Raw genomic sequence first — 22,425 nt, 5'->3', positions numbered from 1 at the left:
CACCTAATTCTTATCGTGAATTGCCATAGAACAAAGACTCGAGGTGGAGTATATGAAGACGTGAGCAACCTATTGTGGACAAGATGCCAATTATTGGGTTGGCTTAAGAAGCCATTCTGTTAAGTTTCAAGAGTTCCACATATCAACTCTCTTTGCTCCCTGTCTCTGTGTCAGGTCTGTTTCTCTAAGATCTAAAAGAGAAATGTCTCTGAGTGAGATGTTTCTGTGCAGGATATCTGCGTAAAATGTCTCCGATTTAGATGTATGTGAAATGTATATGTGTATGTGTGAGATGTTCCTCTGTATGGTGTATTGTCTGTTGCTCTCAGATATCCCTGTCTCTGAATAAGATGTGTCTAAGATGTCTACATGTTAGATGTCTCTGAGTAAGATGTATGTTTCTTTGAAATATCCCTGTCTCTGAATAAAATGTCTCTGAGTGAGATGTCTTCGTGTTAGATATATTGGGGTGCCACGGTGGAGAAATATTAACTACCTCGCCTGGTACACAGGAGGTCGTGGGTTCAATGCCGACCCTAACGTTGTATATTTAAATTATACATGTTCTCCCCGTGTTCTCCCCGTAGTCGCGTTGATTGTTGTCCGGGTCCTCCGCGTTTTTCCTCCACATTTAGAAAAATGCATTTAGAGGGGATTTGAGTGATAACATTTCCACGTGATAAGCCACCTCATTGAGCTATCATTTGTGACCTTACCTGATAAAATAAATCATAGTTTAGTTAAAACATAGTTTAGTGTATCTGTATGAGATGTCTCTGCAGATTTCAATAACGCCAACGAAATCGTACCCTGAAGAGGCAGCAGACACAACCCTACTCAGTAGACCAGAAAACAGCCATGCAAGTGGTCAACCGGAATACACAGGACAGGATTCCGGTTGTCCTGCCACGCCACCCTTCAAACCTGACATTCAAAACGATCCTGAACAATCAGCTTTATTCTGGCTATCGCCTGATGAGGCTTGGTTGTTATAATTGCCAGTGAAACGTCGTATTCCAATTGTAAATGTTGTGGGTTTTACTCTCCAACACCGTTGTGCTGAACTAGTAACTCATTGGCACGTTTTGTTGACGTGTCGGGCGGTGGTGGCTTTAACGACGCATTTATATTTACGCGATCTACCCCAAAAACCCCTCTATTATGAATGTGTACCTCGCCTGGCACGAGCGCCGTGGTGACGTCACCGAGTGGCGAGTGGGGCGGTGGCCGTTGCGAGGCCCGTCGCCCCACCTCGCCCGCTCCCCCCCACCTTCTTCGTAGCCCCGCCCCTCAATCCCCACCTCCCCCTCTCCCCCCGCCCCCTCTCCACCCACAGCCTCCGTCGTCCCGCCCCTCGCACCCCACGCTCCCCCCTCTGCCCGCTCCCCCAACCTCCTTCGTCGCCGGAAGTGACACACTTCCCAACGGCTTCGGGACGAGACGGAAGTGACGTTGCGGCAACGGCGGCGGCCGCTGATTGGTCAGTTTGATTGTAAGCGCGGGAGCCGCCACGACCGTTGTGCAGGACGAGCCATGGAGGCGCCTCGGCCGTGTCGCGCCGCGCTGCGCAGCGACCTCAAATACGCGGAGCTGCAGAAACTCGCCAAGCGCTGCGGCATCAAGGCCAACATGAAGGTGGGGACGGTGGGATGGACGCACGGCATGACGAGCACTTGGCAGAGGCGCGCGGGAACCACGACGGACCGGGGCTGTGTCGCTCGCGCGCGTGTCCCGCGCGGCGTGAACGCAGCACGCAGAGAGACCCCCCCAACTCCTCGCAGAGACCCCCCCCAACTCCTCGCTGTTGTGCGATCGCACGCGACGCGCCCCACTCGCACTCGGGTGACTTCTTCTTAGCGCGGTGCTCTTGAGCAGGTGGGCGGTGGGGGGTGATAAACACGGCGCGGCATCCCCGCGTGTTGCTGCTTTCTCAAAAGCAGAATGAAAACAACAGCGAACTCAACGCGTTCGTCAATGCCAACTGGCCTTGAAAGAAAATAATGGGCGACGTTTTCGGGAAATGGCCCTTGGTTTTTGTGCCCACCTCGTGTGCGGGTGAATTGTTTACCTTTCTTGTGCTTTGCACTGCAAGTGCAATCTTGTGTTTGTAGTCGTTTTTGTAACGTTCTTAGCCGCAGCTACTGGACATCTGTGGAAAAGAGCTTTATAGCTCATCGGATTCCTCCAGTATGAATACATTCTGATTGTTTCGTGTGGAGTTTGAAAAAGCAACAGGCTATGAAGAAGGTCCGTTGCCCGAAACATCGCTGGTAATTTATTACTATTTTAAGGCAGGGTAATTTAATTACGAGTGAAGGTCATTTGTGGTACAAGCCAAAGTGTCTTGCTTGTCGTGGGTTTCAGTACGCCGTGGCTTCAGTGTGAGAGACTGATATGGATGACGGAAAGAGAAACTTGCCCATAGAATGTACGCTACTCTAATGGGGTAACAGGTTGATTGTTATAGTTAATGGACATTCCATGTTCAATTTTCATTTGAAGCTTTATGACTGTAGGAATCCATACTCTTTGGTTGTTTCGGTAAAGTCGCGTAGGTATAAAATAAATCACGACGTTTCGGGCGCAACATAAGCGTCCATCAGGTGGGAAAGCATGGTCTGCTGCTGAGGCAGACTTCTAAAAGGTTTGAAATGGGTGTATCTCAAGGGTAATAAATAAGTGGCCGGGGCTAGTGATGTTAATGTCAGAAATTAGCATGTACGTGACTTTACCGAAAGAACCAAAGAGTATGGACTCCATGTTCTCTTTAATTATTTTAGTCAACATCCCGATTTGTGTTACCGTGGAGCGCATCTGGTGTGCTTGCTGGTTGACTCCTGGCCAATACCACAGCCCTCGTGCGCCGTTCTAACCATCGGCCGCATCGCAACATCAACACAACGATGTCCCCCACCATCTCCTACATTGAAAGTTGCGCCACGGTGGCTAGATGTTAACTCCCTCGCCCTGTATACAGGTGGTCGTGGGGTCGATTCCAACCCTTGGTGCCTGATTATTTGGCGTTTGCGTGTCTCTTCCTGTGGCCGCTTGAATTTGTCTCTGGGTCCTCGGGGTTTAGAGTATTTGGCTGCTGTAAATTTCCACACGATAAGCCACTTTATTTGGTTATCATTTGTTGCCTGCTCGCTGTTGAAAAATAGTCTATATAGCTCAGTGGGCCTTATCTGGTAAAAAAAATATATATATAGTTTTAGTAATAATTGGGACATTTAAGAACACAAGCCACAGTCCTACCATTGCAGCAATGCATCCCAAACTGCACCCACATTGAACCACTTGTGGTCTACGCTCCTTCAACGGAGGAAGAGCAACACACACTACACAAACTCTTCTGGAGCCCTCGTGGCTAGCAAACCTCGACATTGGCAGCCACTGCCTCCGAACACATTGCCTGCCGTACACAAGAATAGAATCCGCTCAAGGTGGCTTAGGGGAGAGCGCAGCACGCGCAATTCGTTCGCTTGTCCGTGGACGCGGGCAACACGGTGGGGAAATGGAATAAAGGAATAATTTCATATGGATTCTACATATATTCGAATATTTTTTTATGTCACGTTTTGCCTTTTCAAAATGATTGCTTAACATTATAATTCCACTCTAGATATGCACTTTAAAATCTAAATTGTAAACTAAGTTCTTTAACAGTTTTTGGTGTTTAGTTTGTTGTCCTAACCTCGTACCTCCCGATTAGCATGGTGAGCTACGTACGATGCGAAAGAAGTTCAACATACATGCATAGCATTGTTCATAACTTCGTGATGGTTTAATATCAAACGTTATACAATGTGTTATTTTTGTTTACATTCCTAAACTAATTGTTTAGATGTGGTGCACAATTAAAAAGCATTGCCTCAAAGTTAAATATATGATCTGTGAAGAAGAGTAATTGCACGAAATGTTACCGATTATATCTATTTCTATTAAGACAGTACAGGTCCTGCGAGTGTGAGTTTGTATTTATTTAATGCATCCATTGCCTTTTAAGTTGTCCAGTGGTATTCATTCCTATGCTGGAGCATTGCTTAGCATTTTTTGTCCCTAAACATTTCAAATGGCGAATTTGTCTATGTTGAACTTCCTTAGCACTAATTGAATGTGCTTATGTTAATTTAGCGTATGTTAATGTGGACCACATGAATAAACTAATTGTGTTTTTACCCTCCCAGGCATTGTAAATGTGAACGTGAGCAGGGTGTGTTTGGTTATATTGAATGCAACAATTTGTATTTTCTCTGTTTTCTAGGCCGAGAAGCTCGTGAAAGAACTGGAAGAGTATTTCGCAAATGTAAGTTGCTTATTGCCCTATTTATAGTCTAACAAACTCCAGTACTGTGCCTACTTTAGATGAAATGCTTTGTGGCTTAGCGAGCCGCACGGTGGTTAATTAGCGTTTGCCCTAGAGAGCCACGCGGTGGTTAATTAGCACGTGGCCGAGGGAGCCACATGAACCACGTGGCTTATTGCGCTTTAAAGACGTGAAGTACAAAATACTAAATATAGAGAGTAAATATGGTACAAATTTCATTATGTATATACATATATCATGACAAAATATATAACGTAAATATATTTGTAAATGTATAACTATTTACATTCTTTAGGCGTGTGGGAAATGGTAGAGCAGTGGTTAGCACGCTGCGCTGCGAACCCAGTGGTCTGAGTTAGATTCCTGCACACGGCAAACATCGGCGACGACTATCTGAACCGGTCCTGAGCCTCCCCGAGGTCGACTCAGCCTCAAACGAGTACCTTGTTAGATGTATCATCGTTACTGGTGAGACAAAGATAGCCGGGCGTAGGGCTGGCCACCCACCCCCTCGCGCACCGTACCGGCCTTCATAGGTGCTCGCTAACAGGACTTTTCCCAAAACTCTCTTGTTCAGGCTATACGGGGAATCTGTGTATGATAGGCCAATTGCTTCTGGTCACGAGGTACAGGTGGCTACACCCTAAAGAACCCCACCGAGAGGTGTTGGAGTCACTTGGAAATTATTTTGTTGAGTAAGATGTTTGGCAGATGAAGCGAGTTCTTGTGCATATATATATGTTTCACAGTTTATGAACACAATAGAATGCTTATGCACTGTATCTTGAGTGTTATGTCATGTGTGTCACCTCTATGCCTCTATGAATGACATGCAGCTAAATGTGATGTGTTAGTGGGGAAGAGCTTTAGTAGAAAGTTGATAGGGGTTCTCAAATGGGCGTGTGTGAATCTTAAAGGTGGCACAGCAAACCCAGGCCTGCATACACACGTAAACTTACTGCAAAATGTAATCCCATTTGTCTTGGGTTGTCTACGGAAAAATCCAAGGTATGCACCAGTAATCCAGCATAATAGCGTACTTCAGTTATCTGTTGATTAGATAGCCACACCTTATAAGACTTGTTTAAGAACTAAACAAAAATCAAGACACTTGGCAATATCTCCCATTGATTTCATGGAAACCAAATTGTTGATTGGGAGAGAGACATGTGACCGTGTTATTGTCTGCACACGCCAAACATATCGAGTAATAATGATTCATTTCTTTACACAGACGACTAAAATATCAGGTAATGGTATGTGTCACATTCACTGTACCTTGATATAGTAAGTACATTTAAAAAATAACAGCACGAATCTACTAAAGATATATACATTTTTGGAGGCAGGCTCTTAGAATTTCTGAGGCTTTTTACGCTTGCATTGCATGCTCCAAAACTGAGGCAGCATTTGGACACAATGGTTGTTTGTTTTGTAAAGTCTGTTCCAGCGGAGGAGAAGGAAGACTCTGATGACGATGCAGCAGCGGTGGAGGTTGAGGAACCAAAACGCAAGAGGTCTAATCACAGTGCAGAGCAAGAGGACTGCTGTGATTCAGACCAAGTGGAGCAAGCCACATACATGGAGCAGGATGCAGGGGGCATGGAACCAGACAAGTTGGAGCAAGAAGATGATAGCATCAAACTTTCGGATGAGGTCCTGCAGCCATGTGACGTAGAATTAACAAATAGCATGAATGAATGTGCTCCACAACAACAAGCCGAGGATGCGGACGTTGATGTGCATGCGGAATCTTGCGAACAGAATGATGCTGTGGTGGAGGTGCGAAAAGAGGCCACGTCAGGGTTGGCACAAAGCGAGGGCAGCGACGAGTCGCGTGGCTGTGAGAAGGAAGAGGAACATCAAGGTCAGGGCGCTCTCGCTCTTCAGGAATCTGAAGATACCGTTGACATGCGAGAATTGGTCATGGCTGAACTTGAAACAAGACTCAAAAATAGAGGTAACACAAGTTATACCACTTGCTAAACACGCTTTATTTTTTTTAAATCATATTTTGGTCTCTTGTGCATATACTTTTATTACTATATGAAAATAATGTAAACGTCATTAGCAATCAATACAGTATTATGTGATTCTATATTGAAATGCACCCTTTGTAATCGTGTTGTCTGGTGATTGTTGGTCTGCCTGCCCAGCCCCTACCGATCCCACATCTGCAAAGAGAGCTCCTCTGTGGTGCAAGACTCCAAGAGAAGGAGCAGCTCCTCAAGCAAAGAATACCACACCTGGCACAGGTGAGGGCTGCCTTCTCAATTTCCACAAATTAATGGGCATCATTATACGCTGCGAGGCTTGTTGCTTTATCCAGTCATGATCCTATGTTTGGCCATACACACAGAACTCCTTGTTAATGGAGATATGGCAAGACTGGGTCACACGGGTGCCATGATGGCGAGTCATTAACAACCTCGCCTGGTATACAGGAGGTCGTGGGTTCGATCCAGACCCTGATGCCTGCTGTATATTTGGAGTTTGCATGTCTGTTCCTGTGGTCAGGTGGAATTTTCTCCGGGTCCTCCGTGTTTTCCCTCCACATTTAGAATCAACACGAGTTTAGATTTATTTGGCTGCTATAAATTTCCACATGATGATAAGCCACTGCTTTGAGCTATCATTTTCAGCCAGGTCGCTTCTGAAAAAGAGCTACATAGCTCAGTGGGGCCTTACCTGGTAAAATAAAAGTTTTTGATTCCAAGATATATCAAATCTGTATCAGTTGACAGTCATGGAATAATCTTTCTGTGATAATCACACAAGCCTACTTGTTAAACTAAAATCACACTCTTTTAGAGAAGTGCTCTGTGTGGCATGATTTCTTAGAGTCATACATTATGCTACTGAATGTATTTTACGTGAATACAGGTGGCACGGATTGGTCCAAGATTCATGCAACGCACTTTGGAAAAATGGAATCTCTTAACGACTACGTGGAAAGGAAACGTAAACGCAGAGAAGCAATGGAATACTCTGCAAAAGTGATCAAGGTAAGGATTTCAATGTGGTTACTTCTCTTTGACCTAACTTGGTTATAATCTGGGAGGTACTTAAAATCGCTTTGGATGCAGTGATGTTAAATCGACATTCACAGCCCTCTCGCACTTAATTTGCTGTGCTACCACTTCCATCGCCTCACCATCTCTCTCACATCACCATCTCTCTGGGCGCCACGGTGGTGAGATGTTAACTACCTCGCCTGGTATGCAGTGTCGTGGGTTCGATCCCAGCCCTGAGACGTGCATATTTGAGGTTTGCATGTTCTCCACGTAGTCGTGTGGATTTTTCTCCGGGTACTCTGGGTTTATCCCTCTACATTTAGAATCAACATGCGTTAGAGTATTTGGCTGCTATAAATTTGCACGTGATGAGCCACTTCGTTGAGCAATAATTCGTGGCCAGGTTACTTCTGAAAAAAAATAGCTATATAGCTCCACGGGCCTTACCTGTTAAAATAGAAAATTGTTCAGTTTTTGTTTACTTCAATTCTGTTCCTTCAGCATATGGAAGTCAATTCATTGGGCGATGTAGTTTTTTTTCCAAAAGTGTTTGTCAGAGGGCATGTCAGAGTGTAAAATTACTTGGTGCGTTTTTGAAGCAATACAACAATTTAATTAAGATTACCCAACCAATGATATATTCATTCAGGTGAATGAAAAAACTACGCATCTAGTTTGTATTTGACATATATCCTTGTATGTTTACAAGTAGCACTGCCTGCGGGTTCGCATGGGATGTAACTTAAGTGAATTGTGAGCGATGTTGATTTCTTGCTGTTCGTTTCCCAATGACACTTGCTGGCCAACTCGCAATATCAACAATAATATAGCATCATGGCTAACAACAATTGACGTAACAACGTTAATATCAATACCATGTGTGTAAACGGCAACACCTGTACAGCTATTTTACAACCATAACTGAAGCCACAATATAACCAACAATTTTAAGTACAACCACACAACCATAACAGTCGCATAACCACAACTATAATTAAATAACCACAAGCATAACCACCATATAACCGGAACCACAACATCTAGAGTATAACCACAAAAACTATTTAGGTGTGGACCAATCAGTTTCAAAGACAATGCAAATATTGTCAGAGCATGTTTTTTTGTTTGTTTGCATTTGCACCACATGTATGTGTGGTTAATGCAGACATGCTTCCTTGCAAAGGTTTCAGTTTGGTGTTTTAACATCTTAACACCTATACTCTTTTGTTCTTTCGGTAAAGTCACGTAGGTATAAAATAGAATAAAATAGATCACGACGTTTCGGGCGCAACACAAGCGTCCGTCATCAGGTGGGAAAGCATGGTCTGCTGCTGATGCAGACTTTTAAAAGGTTTGAAATGAGTGTAGCCCAAGAGTCATAAAGAAGTGGCTGGATCTAGTGATGGAAATGTGAGAAATTAGCATGTAACTGGGTACGGAAGTGACTATGTTAATGTGAGAGATTAGCATGATGTTAAAGTGAGAAATTAGCATGTAACTGGGCACAGAAGTAGCTATGATTTGAGAGATAAGCATGATGTTATTTTATTTTATACCTACGTGACTTTACCGAAAGAACCAAAGAGTATGAATTCCTGCAGTCACGAAAGCTTCAAATCAAGATCTTAACACCTGTTTTATTGCCAGAAATGGAAAACCCCATTATCATAATTTAATACTGGCAAAGGAGGTCTCATGACATAGTATAACCACAACCATATTATAACTCCAACTGAAACCACAATTACATATTCTTTGGGTCTTTCGGTAAAGTCACACACTTAATCACAACAACCATATTATAACCCCAACCGTAAGCATAACCACGGTGGGTGCAATGGAAGCCGGTGCGATAACTTGATTTTCAGAGGATGACTCGGGAGATGCAAGTGCTTGATAACAAGGCCGCACAGTGGTTATTATTTAGCACTGGGGAGCGCTGGCCGCAACACTTTCCCTGATTGCCTCCACGTCGACTCGTTTATACCAAAATGTATAAACGAGTCGACTGTAAGTACATATGAAGTAAACATGGACAATGTCGAGTTCGGAGCGGCATAACTTCCAAACTGAGGACTGAGCGGGCAGCTGAGGGCGTGTGCCTAATCATCGCAGACCGTTTCAAACTTAACAACGTTCTGCGGCGCACCTCCCCGGTGTTGGTGGTCTGGCACGACGTAGTACACTCACAAATGCTGGAGTTTGGCGGGTCGCGAATCGGGAATTGGTATACATTTGCAGTTTTCTCCTTCCTCGCGGCTTGTCTGTGCGTGTGGTGTGCGGCGCACACACTCAGTCGGAGACGAGGTAGTTGCAGGAGGCACTGTCTCTCTTTATTATCTCGTTCCCACCACCAACTCCGGCCTCCTTTCTCACGACCATGCTGCCGTACAGCCCGGCCCAGACACGACCCTGTCCGCGTTGCACCGACGGCGTCGACCGAGAGAGCCAATTACTGTCCGGCCGCACAATGATCGGGCGAAGACGGCGAATAAGCAAAACTCGCGAATCCTAAACTCGCACATAGCGAGAGTTTACTACATTTGTGCAATATTTTCGATTGATCATGCGACAGTTGTTTTAACCCAGATTTATACTTGCTTAATTGCTGTGCTTTATTTTGTAATATTTCGATTTAGTAATTTTTTTGATGACCCCCACGTCACTCTTACAAATGAGATTCTCACCTGGGGCCATGAATTCCCACCTGGTTCTAATAAAACTGCCTCTTTGCTAGATGACAAGGAACGGGCTCTTCAGTCCGGACAAGGTGCTTTTGACGGGAGCTACCGACAAGGACAAAAAAAGCCGCATTCCAAAACGGAACATGGCATTGCCGGGAGCTTCCAAGCCCCTCGCCACTCTGAACACCACAGTGTCCGGCAGCAGCAACCTGGCCAACGCGGCCGTTCGCAAAACCGTGGAAGGCAGCGGCGTCACGGCGGCTTCCAGGTCCGCCGTGCGCACAGCAAGCTCGCGCAAATCCATGCCCAAGTCGGCGGAGCGGCGTTCTCCTCGCCTCCAGCTTCTGATGGCGCAGAAGGAGGCGAAATCCAGACCCACCGTGTTCAAGCCCGTCACGTCCACTTCCAAAATGAATGTTCGGTAAACAAAACAACTTTTACCGCAATCCGTAATTGCTCGTTTATACATTCTTCCAAGTGAAGTGTTACATTGTGTGAAAGTCATCACAGCACCCCCAACTTTTGATTGAAGGTGGTTGCAGTGTCTTAAAATCCGGAGAATACGTTATCGGGTTATAGCTATGGCATCTCAATGCCAGGTTTTGAGTGCAGTGATTATGATTTCGATACACCATGAACTCATTGAGACTGAAAATAATTAATCTCGCAAGCAGCTATGGTTTTGTTAGTTTAAATCACAGTTGTCAACTTAGCAACGTGTCACGTATGGAGGGGGTTGCGGGGCGTGGTTTAACGACCCTTTCCATTGTGCTCCCTGATTGCGCAGGTTCACCGAGGCTCCCGGCGGAAGGCGCAGCAACCCCCCTCGTAGCGGCGTGAAGACCCCCAAGCACGCTGCTCTGTCCATCGCAAGAGAGAGCAGCTCCCCTGCTGTGCGCCAGCATCCCACTGCCAGTGCCCAACTTGACAAGTCTTCAGGTGATTGTGAAATACAGTCGCCGGTGATTTCCTGCTCAAATGACCATTGAGGCATTGGTGCTCATCTCCTGTTTACAATCCTGGGCCTGTGGTGGAATTTCCACCATATGGTGGGGGCCAGCAATCAATAGGACATCCACTATTAACTTCCCCCGCAAAGTGGCATGGAATTCCTTCGTTATTCACGAACTTGCGATTTTGGCTATCCGCGAATCGCATCTGGAACTCTACACGACTACTGCGTCGAGAAAGAAAGTGATGAGATAATGTGATTAGAGATAAAGTAATGTGAGATGAATTGATATGTTATTCTAATTTTCATGTATTTAATAGCTTATTTATGTGTTTATTTAAGTGAATTAATAAAAAAAGATAGTTTTTTTGTAGGCCAAAATCATTTGCAAAATTTGCTATTCATGAGCATTTGCGGAACGTATCCTCTCGCAAATAATGTGGAAATACTGTCCTCACTGGTGATATCCCACTGAAATGAGGATCGAGGCACTGGTGCTCATCTCCTGTTTACAACCCTGGGCTAGTGGTGTGAATCTCACCATATGTTGGGGGGCAGCAATCCATAGGAAATGCACTGTTGACTTTCATCGCAAAGTGATACTTATTTTATTAACCCTAGGGGGATGATGATGGGTTGATTCAATCCCCAAAGGGGATTTAAAATTTACGACCCTCCGATTGCGAGCCACTCGCTCTACCGCTCAACCACCTGGTTGATTAATATGCGCGGTAATTAATAGGTTCACATGAGCCATGTTGCCACTAGAGGCTGCTACAATTCCCATAAAGAAGGAATACAAAAAATTATAATCGCTGAGCGTGACAATTAGTTTTATTGGGAGAGGAGCGGGTTTGTATAGGCCTGCTACAATACTAGGTTCATATTCAGCTGTGTTGGCTGCACACTTTCACTGAAAACCGTTTAGGCAACCAGCACTTGACAACACATGTTGAACAAGTGGGAAGTACCTAGCGTTGCCCGGGGAAAAATATATTTCAAAACTTATCTTAAAAACATAACATATACATACACAAATACGAAGCTATTGTGAAAGCCCGGCGTTCAGTTTGTCCATTTGTCCGTCAACAAAATTTTATGAGGCATGCAGAAGTCCTGAATCATGAAGTAATAGAAAGTGGTGGGTAAATAGTTGATCTAAGAGGTTTCCGAAAATTGTCGATCTCCCCCCACCCCCCCCCCCTAAAAATATATATTTACCCTCCCCCCCGTAGGCGTATATAGCTACACCCCCTACATACAATAGAGTGAGTAGTATCTAGTGACTATAGTAGTATCTAGTGACTATAGTAGTATCTATTGACTATAATAGTATCTATTGACTCTGCAGTAGTATCTACTGAATATAGTAGTACATACTGAATCTATAGTAGTATCTATTGACTAGTAGTATCTACCCACTCTATAATAGTATCTATCGACTCTAGCAGTATCTACTAACTCTATAGTAGTATCTACTATCACTCACTACAGTAGTATATACGGACTATAGTAGTATCTGCTTACTCTATAGTCGTACATACCGACTCTATAGCAGTATATACAAACTACCTACTCTACAGTAGTATCTACAAACTCTATAATAGTATATATCGACTCTATAATAGTATCTACAAACTTAACAGAGTGCCGTGGTGAGGCCTAATCCTGTGCAGAGCCCCCAGCCTAGTCTAGATTGCCCAGGCGGCCGAGGTGGCACCTTTGCCGGCTGGGGCTACAATGCTACCCCCCCCACCACCCCTGCCTGCTCTACAGTAGCAGTAACTACTAACTCGACAGTAGTATCTACCTACTCTACAGGAGTATCTACCTACTCTATAGTCGTATATACCGACTCTATAATAGTATCTATCGACACTATAGTAGTTAACTACTAACCTAGTATCTACCTAGTCTATAGTCGTATATACCGACTCTATAATAGTATCTATCGACTATAGCTGTTAACTACTAACCTAACAGAGTGCCGTGGTGAGGCCTAGTCCCATGCAGAGCATCCAGCCTCGCCTAGATTGCCCAGCCGGCTGAGGTGGCGCCTTGGCCGGCTGGGGCTGGGCTGCTAATCCCCCGCCCCCTCTGCAGTATTCGTATCTAAGGACTATTGTAGTATCTATCGACTCTATAGTAGTAAATGCACACATTGGAGTGGGGGGGGAGAAGAGGACATCACACTTTGAAGAATTTACCTCCGCATTGTGTTTTTTTGTTGCATTTTGAACGCGAATGAGAATTCCCCCCCCCCCCCCCACAGAGTCAGCATTCTTGCGCATGCGCACATGCGTGCTTTGGCGCCGCCCTCTGCTTATAAAAGGAACTGCTTATAAAAGGAATAAATTGCTAATTTAACTACTTGAAAGTTGACGTATGGGAAATACGAATAGCGCTTTTTCGTACCGGGGCTTATCGTGTGGTATCTGGGTACTTTTTTGATACGTAAACCCCACAGTTTGTCAGTTAAAAACGTCACAAGGTACCTGTGCAGACAGACAGAGCGACAGACAAAAATTACTTTTATAGGTAAGATAGATCTTTTACGTATTTTAGGAAATGTACATTGATCATATTTTGCATTCGGTGGATGATTTTTTTTTATCAAAATGTGCACCAGTTGCCCCGTTCAGGTTTGACGGGATTTCCTCTCCTGCTGGAGCCAAGCGGAAGTCGGTGTTCAACCTGGAAGCCAGCCTTGGCAAACCGTTGAGCTACAAACCTCACAAAGGTGAGATCCTTAAGCTACACATTTAGTGCAGGCACAGGGATCGCTACAAGTTGGGTGGAAATTAACTTAACCAGTAGGATTACAACAGAAGTGGAAATGCACCTTGTGTAAATTTGTACCTCTGCCTGCACACGTTCTTCTCCTTTGTGATGGGTTTTCTCATCTTTTACAAAAAGTGTTTGTTTTGAATTTCTCAGTAACCAGTGCCAGGCTCACTAACATGTAGTAATTATGATTTTCCATCATAGAGGTTTTTATTTGGGATTGCGTAATATAAATACCACCTGACACAGCCATTTAGTAAGGTTTATCATGTAAACAAAGCATGCCTATTGGCATTGTGAATTGTAAATCTTGTGGGTTGACGCTTCAACATTAACTAATTGACATGTTTTGTTTATGTGACAAACCTTGCAAATTGGCCGTGTTGGGTGGTGGCAGGTTTAACGACACATTTATATTTACGCTATCTAGCCAAAACAACCTCTATTACGGATAACATTTGTCGCGAAAGCCTACTACGTGTTAATCGTGATTGTCTTAAATTTGGTGATGTAATGAATATGTTGAAATGTGTGTGACGGTTGCAGGCAAGCTGAAACCGTGGAATGCTGGGGACGCGAAGGAGAACGGCACCACTTCACTGCCAGACCGTGCAGGCTACAAGCAGCCCAAATTGCAAACCAGGTAATGGCCATCATTCAGTGTTTGCTTTGTAACCTTAAGCTACTGACCAAATATAGTTTCAAACATGAGTTTGGTGGTTTAAAAAAAAAAAATAGTGTGCTGGATAGTGGAGCGTAGTTTAACAGGGCAGGTATCGACGTGCCCCATTAACAGTCGGCAGTCAAAGGAAGACGTAAAAGCAAATGTGAATACAATACCAGTTGTGAGGTCGGGTGTTAACGGAGTTACGGCTGAGGGCTCTAGCAAAAGACAGAGAGGTTTGGTAACATGAACTTCTTTCGCAAGGTACCTAGCCAACCGTGCTAATCGGAGGTGTGGGGCAAAGACAACTAAACACACAAAAAGCAGTTCTAAATAAATGAGTTTGCTTCCTAATATCAGAAGGAAGCGGTCTTTAAAGACCCACATGCAGCTCCAGAGGCGCAGGTTGCTAACCCCTAATCTAGGTTGTATGAATAAAGTATTTAATTATAATAATTGTATTATTATTAGTACACTTATCTTATATTTATATAGCGTTTTATACCAAGGCACTTTACAAGGGTTATGAGTGGTACAATTAGGGTAGCTAAAAGTGATATCGTGAATAGGGATGGTGTTATAGGGAGGGAGGTTCGTGGGTACGAGAATTACGCGGGTACCTCGGGATGGAGGGAAGGATGGGCCAGGGAGAAGAGGTGGGTCTTGAGGGAGGAGCGGAAACTAGACAGATGGTGCTTGCTTAATGTGGAGGGGAAGTTTGTTCGAGTGCAAGGGGGCTAGTAGGGAAAAGGAGCGGAAAGGGGATTGTGCATAAGGAGAGAGGGGAACGGTTAGGAGTGGTGGGAGAGATTGAGCGGAGCAGGCTGGAGGGGACGTAGAACGAGAGGCAAGGGAATCGAGGTAACGGTGGGGCAAGGCCATGAAGAGATTTAATTACCAGTGTAAGGAGCTTGAATTGACACCGGTAGTAGATGGGGGCCAGTGCATTTCTTTAAGAAGGGCAGAGGTGCGGGAGCAGTGTGGTAGGTTGCAAATTAAACATGCAGACTTATTTTCAATCTGTTGTAGTGGAATGAATGCAGAGACTAGGAGACCAAGTAGGAGTTGGAGTAGTCTAACCGAGGGAAGATGAGTGAGTGTATTGTTTACTCTGGAAAGCCTCTGAGCATCAAGACACCTTTTTTAGGAGGCCCTGTCACGTTTTTGCAGTTAGGGGCCGATGTTGCTGCCGTGTGTAATTCCAATTGATTAATTTACAGGTACATTTTCAGCATTGGGATGTTTCGCCAAGCACAGTTACATTTGATGTTTTTTTGGACAGGGGTTTTGGCTGCAAAAATTGGCCACGCATAATAAATATGAAAGATTACACTCGCATCCTAACTTTTGTCTCCACGTTAAACTGACTTTAAGCAACTTTTTTTCGCCAATGTCCTACATTCATGGAGATTATTTGCGAGACCAGCATAATTTCCAATTTTATACAAATCTATTTTTGGTGAAATGATTCTTTAATCCATTTTGCACGTGTCGTTTGTGTTTTATCTTCTTCCTGTGGCTGCAGAGACGACCGGCGGAAGAAATTCGAGGAGGAGAGAAAGAATAGAAAGGAGCAGGCATGCAGTGCCAGGCGAGGATTTGCCGTGAAATAAGCTGGCCTGCACTCGGGATTATCGGCATTTGGATTATCACCTACTAATGTCACACACGTTACAACTCAGTGGAGGAAAAATAATGCATATTTAAAGAAACAAAAAAAGTAGTGTATATTGATACAATTACATTTCAAACAAAGTATAAGATAGCTTCAAAATATATAATTTATTTCATATACAGTAAAACCTTCGATTGTGAGTAACTTGGTCTGCGAGTGTTTTGCAAGACGAGCATATTTTAATTAAATATTATTTTGATTAACGAGCGAGGTCTTGCAATACGAGTAGTACGTGTATACACTTTGTCTGCCGAGCGTCACGTGATCACAACTGATATACGAGTGCTTTGGATTACAAACACGTTTCCGGAACGAATTATGCTCGCAATACAAGGTTTTACTGTAATTGAAACTTTCTGAAATACATTTGTCAACTTGATAAAGGTCTGTTCTGTCATGTGATGTCCTGATAGTGGATATGTTTATGGATATGTTTATCCACTATCAGGACATCACATGATGATGATATGGCCCGGTCTGTATCCCTGGTGATGGCCTCCACGGTGCACGGCAGGGATCTTAAGATAGAACTCCTGTCCTTGAAACACTAGGACCTTGTTCAAACCTGGGTAGCTGAGTTTTTGTGCATACTGCAGCTTCTCGATATATTTCTTGAGTACTCCCAAGCACAGCATAGCAAACGACAATTCTAGAATAGATGTTATTTTTTCAGGAAGCTGTTATTCTGGGTTTTTTTCTCTTTTCTGGTTTTTTTCTTGACTTGGACCTGGTTGAGGCTCACCAGGTTTCAGTTTTACAAAAAACCTGTCCATTGAAGTTTGTTTTTGCCTTCTAAGAATGTTCCTGAAGTGTGACATTGTCTGGTCATTCCACACAATACTGTACGCGGTGACTCATCCCGACACATGCAAGTTCTAGCAAGCGTGTCGTATCCCAAGCAAGACGTATCCCAAGACATTTTTTTCTCGTAAAAACACGACGTATATCAAATTCGACGTATTCCAAAGCGGTTGTATACCGAGGTATGACTGTGTTTGTGATGTGTTTTTGGTCTTTGTGGGGCGTTTTGTTGAGAAAATATCAACTGGGGGAAGGTAACCCCCTTGTTTAGCGCCCCCCACCCCATATATTAAAGACAATGGCTGCTCAAAGGAAGACTACGCTTTGTCACTGCCCCCCCCCTCCGCAAATGACCAACGTATGCAACGTAGCATTAGTTTCCGTCGCTACATATGGGCTTTCTGTAAGTGTAAATAAAATGTTTTCCCTTAGACCTCTCCAAATAGGTTTTTCATTTTGCCAAATTATTGGGAACTGAAACCTATTGGTAATGTTTTGATAAATACGCTTTTAGTCTAGGTACATTTTTATTAAAAGCTTTGTTTAATATACATTTTTTATGATTAATCTTACGTAATTACATGGTGCTTTCTGATTTTCAATAACGTGCTTGAAAATAAGACTATTTGCCTCAATCCGCTGCTGCAAGGGGAAGTCTGTCAATACCGTCCGTTGCTGCATGAGCGGTACTGCTTATTTTGCCACGTAATCTGTGTATCGCCTGCCTTCAATTGTCAACAACACTGCCTTAATTCCAATATATAAGGGGTGAATTTTCAGCCAATGGCCCTTCATTGAGGTTAGGGTTTAGTACCCAGAAGGGCCATTCCCAATAATGTACCTTATTAAAAAAAAAAAACCTTTAAGGTCAGCGTTCTTCACGAATTTTGATTTTTTTGTAACCTGTGCTTGTGCCGCTGCCATTGGAGCGTCATTAAATAATTTGTTCAGCCCGTGTTTATTCTTCAATTCCTGTTTATTTGACCAATTTCATAAGTAATGACCACAATAAAATTTGTGTTCTCTAACCTTCCCTCCCAATTTGTGCTTTCCTTCCGTTAACGTAACACTCAGTTTGTTAGTCCTCATTGATGTGCTGGCAGTATACATTGGCCAAATACATTGCTCAGATCATGGGATTATTGTGCAAGTGCTGCTTTATTTAATCAGCGTGACCACGAGTCGTGATGGTTATACACATCGGCATTCTGTTCAATCTGTCCCCCAACAATAACATTTGGTGTTATTGCACATGCCTATTTCTTTGGGAGTATGCTTCAAGTGCTTGTTTATTGAACACTGTTGTAAGTGGTATCTGGCTATAACTGCTGACCTTAAATAGCTCGGTCTTGGGTGCCCCCCCCCGCTTCCGCTTTTTTCAGCTCCAGGACAATGATAACAGAGACGTTTGCTCTCGTGGGTCATGTCATAGTTATTACTTTTTGTTGCTGTGGTTTGTAAAACTTCTTCAGTTGAATACAAACTAAATAATACTACGTGAGCGGCAATTGGGGTATGTCCGTGATGTTAGCTGCAGGCCAAAGTTAATTTGGTCGCCTTGCACCTCTTTGGTTCTAATTTACCTTCAAAAAAATGGCAATGCCTCGCACCCCTAGAAAGGTAATCTCACTCCTCCAAGGGGCGTGTGCACCCCAGGTTAAGAACCACTGTTCTAAGAACTGCACCGCCACTCCAATGTCTTGTATGTTATGGGTTCATGTGACACTTGCAGCCGCAAGAGGCCGCTATCATTTACTTCGGTGTAAAAAATATATATGTATAGTTGATCATCGATTATCCGGCTGCTTCCAACATCTGGCGGTCCCGGGCCGATCTGGCGAAACCACTCCAAAGGCTGTAACCAGTCTGGCGATCGTCAAACTCATGAAGTTGTTGACACGAGTGCAAGTCGTGCTACGTACATCACCGCATGTAGAGTCTTCGAGATTGGAGTGGTAAGAACGGTACAGTAACTTTTTACAGGATATTTGTGTATGTTTATACTCATTTTATATAAGCAAATAAAAAACACATGCAACACCTAAAAACGTTATGCAAGAGTGCAACAATAAGCAAATGTAAATAATAATGTGATTATCCGGCGTTTTTGAAAATCCGGTGCCCCTTCTCCCCGAAGCTGCCGGATAATCGATTTGCTTTTAGCTTCAATCGAATTGTCACCCTGAATCCTGGCAGTTCGTTGGCAGGAATGAATTGTTACGCCTCCAGTGAGAGTTGTTTCCATGTAGCAGTCCACCGATGTGTTCAAATATATTCTTACGCGCAATAAATCACACAAAAATCATATTCTGATAGGTGTGCACATTGGGTTCGTGTAAATGTTGCAGCCACAATGGCGAATAGAATCATTTTAAGTCGTGAAGTCGAGTTGAATGGAGCACGTGTCTCTTAATAAGTGACCTCTTCGTAGAATTCTTATTTCACCGTTACCAAGAGAAACACATTTTGTGACGCTGCTGCGTTGGTGCACAAGCGCCCACGGTGGCTCGGAGATGTTAACTACCTCGCCTAATATACAGGAGGTTGTGGGTTCTATCGCGACCTTGACGCAGAGGCGTAGCTAGGATATTTTGCGCCCGGGGACGAACTATAAAATTGGCGCCCCCCCCCCCCCCCCCGTTTAATCACATTTTCCTATTACATCGAATAAGGAATAACAATTTAAATTTTAATGAAACATTGTATTTAAAGAAGCAAATTTATAGAAATTATATTACATGGCTCACTCAGTCACTGTCGCAAACTGGTCAATCACGTAATCAACATCTGTTTTTTTCCAATGTTTCTCTTTCAACGCTAAGAAGAGCAAGATCGCTGAGACGATATTGTCCCATTGAAGCATGCAAATACGACTAAATAAGTTTAAATTTGCTGAACGACCGCTCACAGCTTGCAATTGAAACTGCTATTGTTAATAACATTTGCAGTGAAATTCGCAAATTCGGAAATATGTCGTCTCCATAAAACACAATAAAACCAAGAAGATCCAAAGGAGCTTCTGGTAGAACTTCATTCCGGTTACTGAGCAGCATTTTGCAATCTCCAATTTCTGTGAAAAGTTCGTGGCCATTGATGTCGGTGTCATAGAAATTTCCAAAATCTTTGCAATTTCGACGAATTGCATCGACATCTGTGTTGGATAGAAGAGTTTTGACGTCCAGCAGAAATCAAAATTTTGTGTTCAGGTCTTTTAGTCGTAAAAACCGTGTTGACATCTCCTGTTGAAGTCGATAAAATACGCTCTTCATAACGCGCACAATTTCTTCTTCTGCTGAAAGTCCTGCATCTCTTGCCAGTTCTCCTGGCATCTTCCGACGTCGCCTAATTCTTCTGTCCACATCGATCCCCCAGGCTGTTCATCTTGTTTTGGCGTTTTCTACAGCAACTTGGCTCAAATCATCACGAAGCTTGACAAATTCATGCTCCAAAGCTTCGTGATCAGTTGCTGCTTCCTTGAAATTCATAGTAGGATCCTGTAAGCGCTTCTGAACACGATCAATTTTTCCAAGAATGACATTCCAGAAATGTAATAAAACTATGAAGTTAAAATGTAATACGCATGTGTGTAACTGTTCTGCATCACTTCTGGTTTCAGGCGTCATAGTTACGTCCTCCGATAATTTGTCTAGCAGCCCTACTAGTTCATCCAGTCCTTCAAGATAGCTTTAACAGCTTCTGATCGTGCACTCCAGCGTGTTTCAGGCTCCAGCTTTACTGTGATGGGCACAGCTTTTTTAACTCTTCCCAACGAATTGTTTAACGAGAGAAAAACAAATATATACTTTCAACTGTTCCAAAAATGTGACAAGTGGATCCTGTTTAGCTGAGTGTACTCCTGCTAAGTTTAAGCTGTGGTTGTCACAGTTGACAAACAATGCTCTGTGATTTTTGTCACATATTCGTTGTTGAAGGCCGGATATATGCCCAGTCATCACAGCAGCATTGTCATAACATTGTGCCCGACAGTCGGCTAGAGGTATGTTGTCAGATTTCAGTCTCTCGACGATGACTCTTTCTAGGCTTGCTGCATCTTTTGCATGTATCTCGATATAACCTAAAAATGATTCTTTGATAGTTACTTTTTTAGTTTGAAAATTTACATCCACAAATCTTATGACCTGAGAAAGCTGTTCCCTATGTCTTAGATCAGGAGTTGAGTCAAGTAAGATACCGTAGTACTTGTTTTTCCTGATATCACTCAACAATTGGTTCTTTACAGTCGACGCAAGTATGTGGATGAATTAATTCCGAATTTCCGGTGACAAATAAGAAACTGATCCCGGATTTTCTCCTGCGTGCTGTACGTGTTTTGCTAACAATGGGTCATACTGCGCAACGAGTTTGATCAGCGCGAGAAAGTTTCCAACATTTTTTTTCATCCGCATTCAAATTTTCCTCATGGCCATGTAGTGCCAAATTTTGTGAAACCAGAAACTTACAGGTGAGTATTCTTTGCAATATATGTCGCCAACGTTGTTTTTCCAAATGAATCTGAGCTTGAACCACTGCGTCAATTCCAGCACCATCAATCATCCTTCGTTCGGCTTCCTTCCATGTAGTAAAAGCTGTGTGCGGTGGCTAGGATTGTTTTCATGAGAATTTAGTTTTTCTGGCTTCCTCCACTTGTTGAAACCGTTTGTTAACTCAAACGAAGCTCGTGAGTTTGAACTCGATTATGTAAATAATAGACAACAGAAACAGTAAACAGCTTTATTGATTGGTGAATAACGAACGAGTCACTTCCTCTCCGTTCGCTAGTCGGCGTTTAAACCATGATGATGTAATTGAACGTGCGTGGGCTGCTGCGGCTGCTGCAGCCGCCTGGAGCGTGGTGGTGTCACTCATAAGAACTAGAAATAGGCTGTTGTAGTTTCCGCCACCAAAAAACAGGCCAGTGACTAAGGCTGAAAGACTGCGCCTGTCTGTTGTTTGGGACGTTTTTCCATGTGTAGGGATGTTACGGAGGGGCTGTGTACAATGGGATCAGATGGGAAAGAAACACAGTGGGCGTGGCTATGTCGGTGCACGGGCAGGTGCTCCCAGCGACGTCCGCATCGGGCAGCCTGGGGGGCTGACTCGGAGCTGGGATCCCGCGGGGCCCCACCCCTCAGCGGGGGGTTTGGTATAAAAGGGGATGAGCCGGAGGGCTCGGGGAGATATGTTAAGCTAAACCAGTGAAGACCGAAGATCGTCCAGATAGGGCCCTGGACTCCCCTGGATCGCCGCCCTTATCAGGGCCGCACAGGACCGAGCCAGCGGCGTGGTCCCGAGAGCCAGAGCCAGTGCTCTGGGACTCCGGGTACCGTAAGCCCGACTTACCAGTGTCGGGCCAGATAGCCTCCCCTAGCCCGTTAGTGGAGGACTAGGAGGTAGGTTAGGCATAGCTAGCAAGTGTATCCCCAGCTAGCCGGGTGAGGGGGCCGATACCCCCTCCAGTGTTGTATGTCCGTGATTGTGCCAACTGACGCGGAATAAATGCGTGTGCCTCCAACCCCGGCGTCCA

The 22,425-nt window shown here is 44.0% G+C and overlaps 1 protein-coding gene across 2 annotated transcripts; it reads left to right on the top strand.

Moving 5' to 3' along the window:
* Positions 1 to 1,447: 1,447 nt before the first annotated feature.
* Positions 1,448 to 17,929, top strand: NUSAP1 (nucleolar and spindle associated protein 1). 2 transcript variants are annotated; one of them, XR_013587352.1, is made up of 11 exons: positions 1,448 to 1,635; positions 4,265 to 4,306; positions 5,768 to 6,287; positions 6,484 to 6,582; positions 7,211 to 7,332; positions 10,079 to 10,446; positions 10,813 to 10,964; positions 13,607 to 13,717; positions 14,308 to 14,404; positions 15,951 to 16,484; positions 16,549 to 17,929. XR_013587352.1 is itself a non-coding variant. In XM_078605862.1 (10 exons), the coding sequence occupies exons 1-10, from the start codon at positions 1,534 to 1,536 to the stop codon at positions 16,036 to 16,038; spliced, it is 1,701 nt and encodes a 566-aa protein (XP_078461988.1). In that variant the 5' UTR covers positions 1,448 to 1,533; the 3' UTR covers positions 16,039 to 17,212. The 2 variants fall into 2 exon arrangements, 1 of the variants encoding a protein (XP_078461988.1); XM_078605862.1 differs by having other exon boundaries at positions 15,951 to 17,212.
* The last annotated feature ends 4,496 nt before the right edge of the window (positions 17,930 to 22,425 follow it).

The sequence above is a fragment of the Lampetra planeri genome, chromosome 25 (genome assembly GCF_965212315.1).
Source record: "Lampetra planeri chromosome 25, kcLamPlan1.2.h2, whole genome shotgun sequence".
NCBI lineage: Eukaryota > Metazoa > Chordata > Hyperoartia > Petromyzontiformes > Petromyzontidae > Lampetra > Lampetra planeri.
The sequence above is the reverse complement of the archived record's forward strand: the minus strand, read 5'-3'. Positions and strand labels throughout refer to the sequence as shown.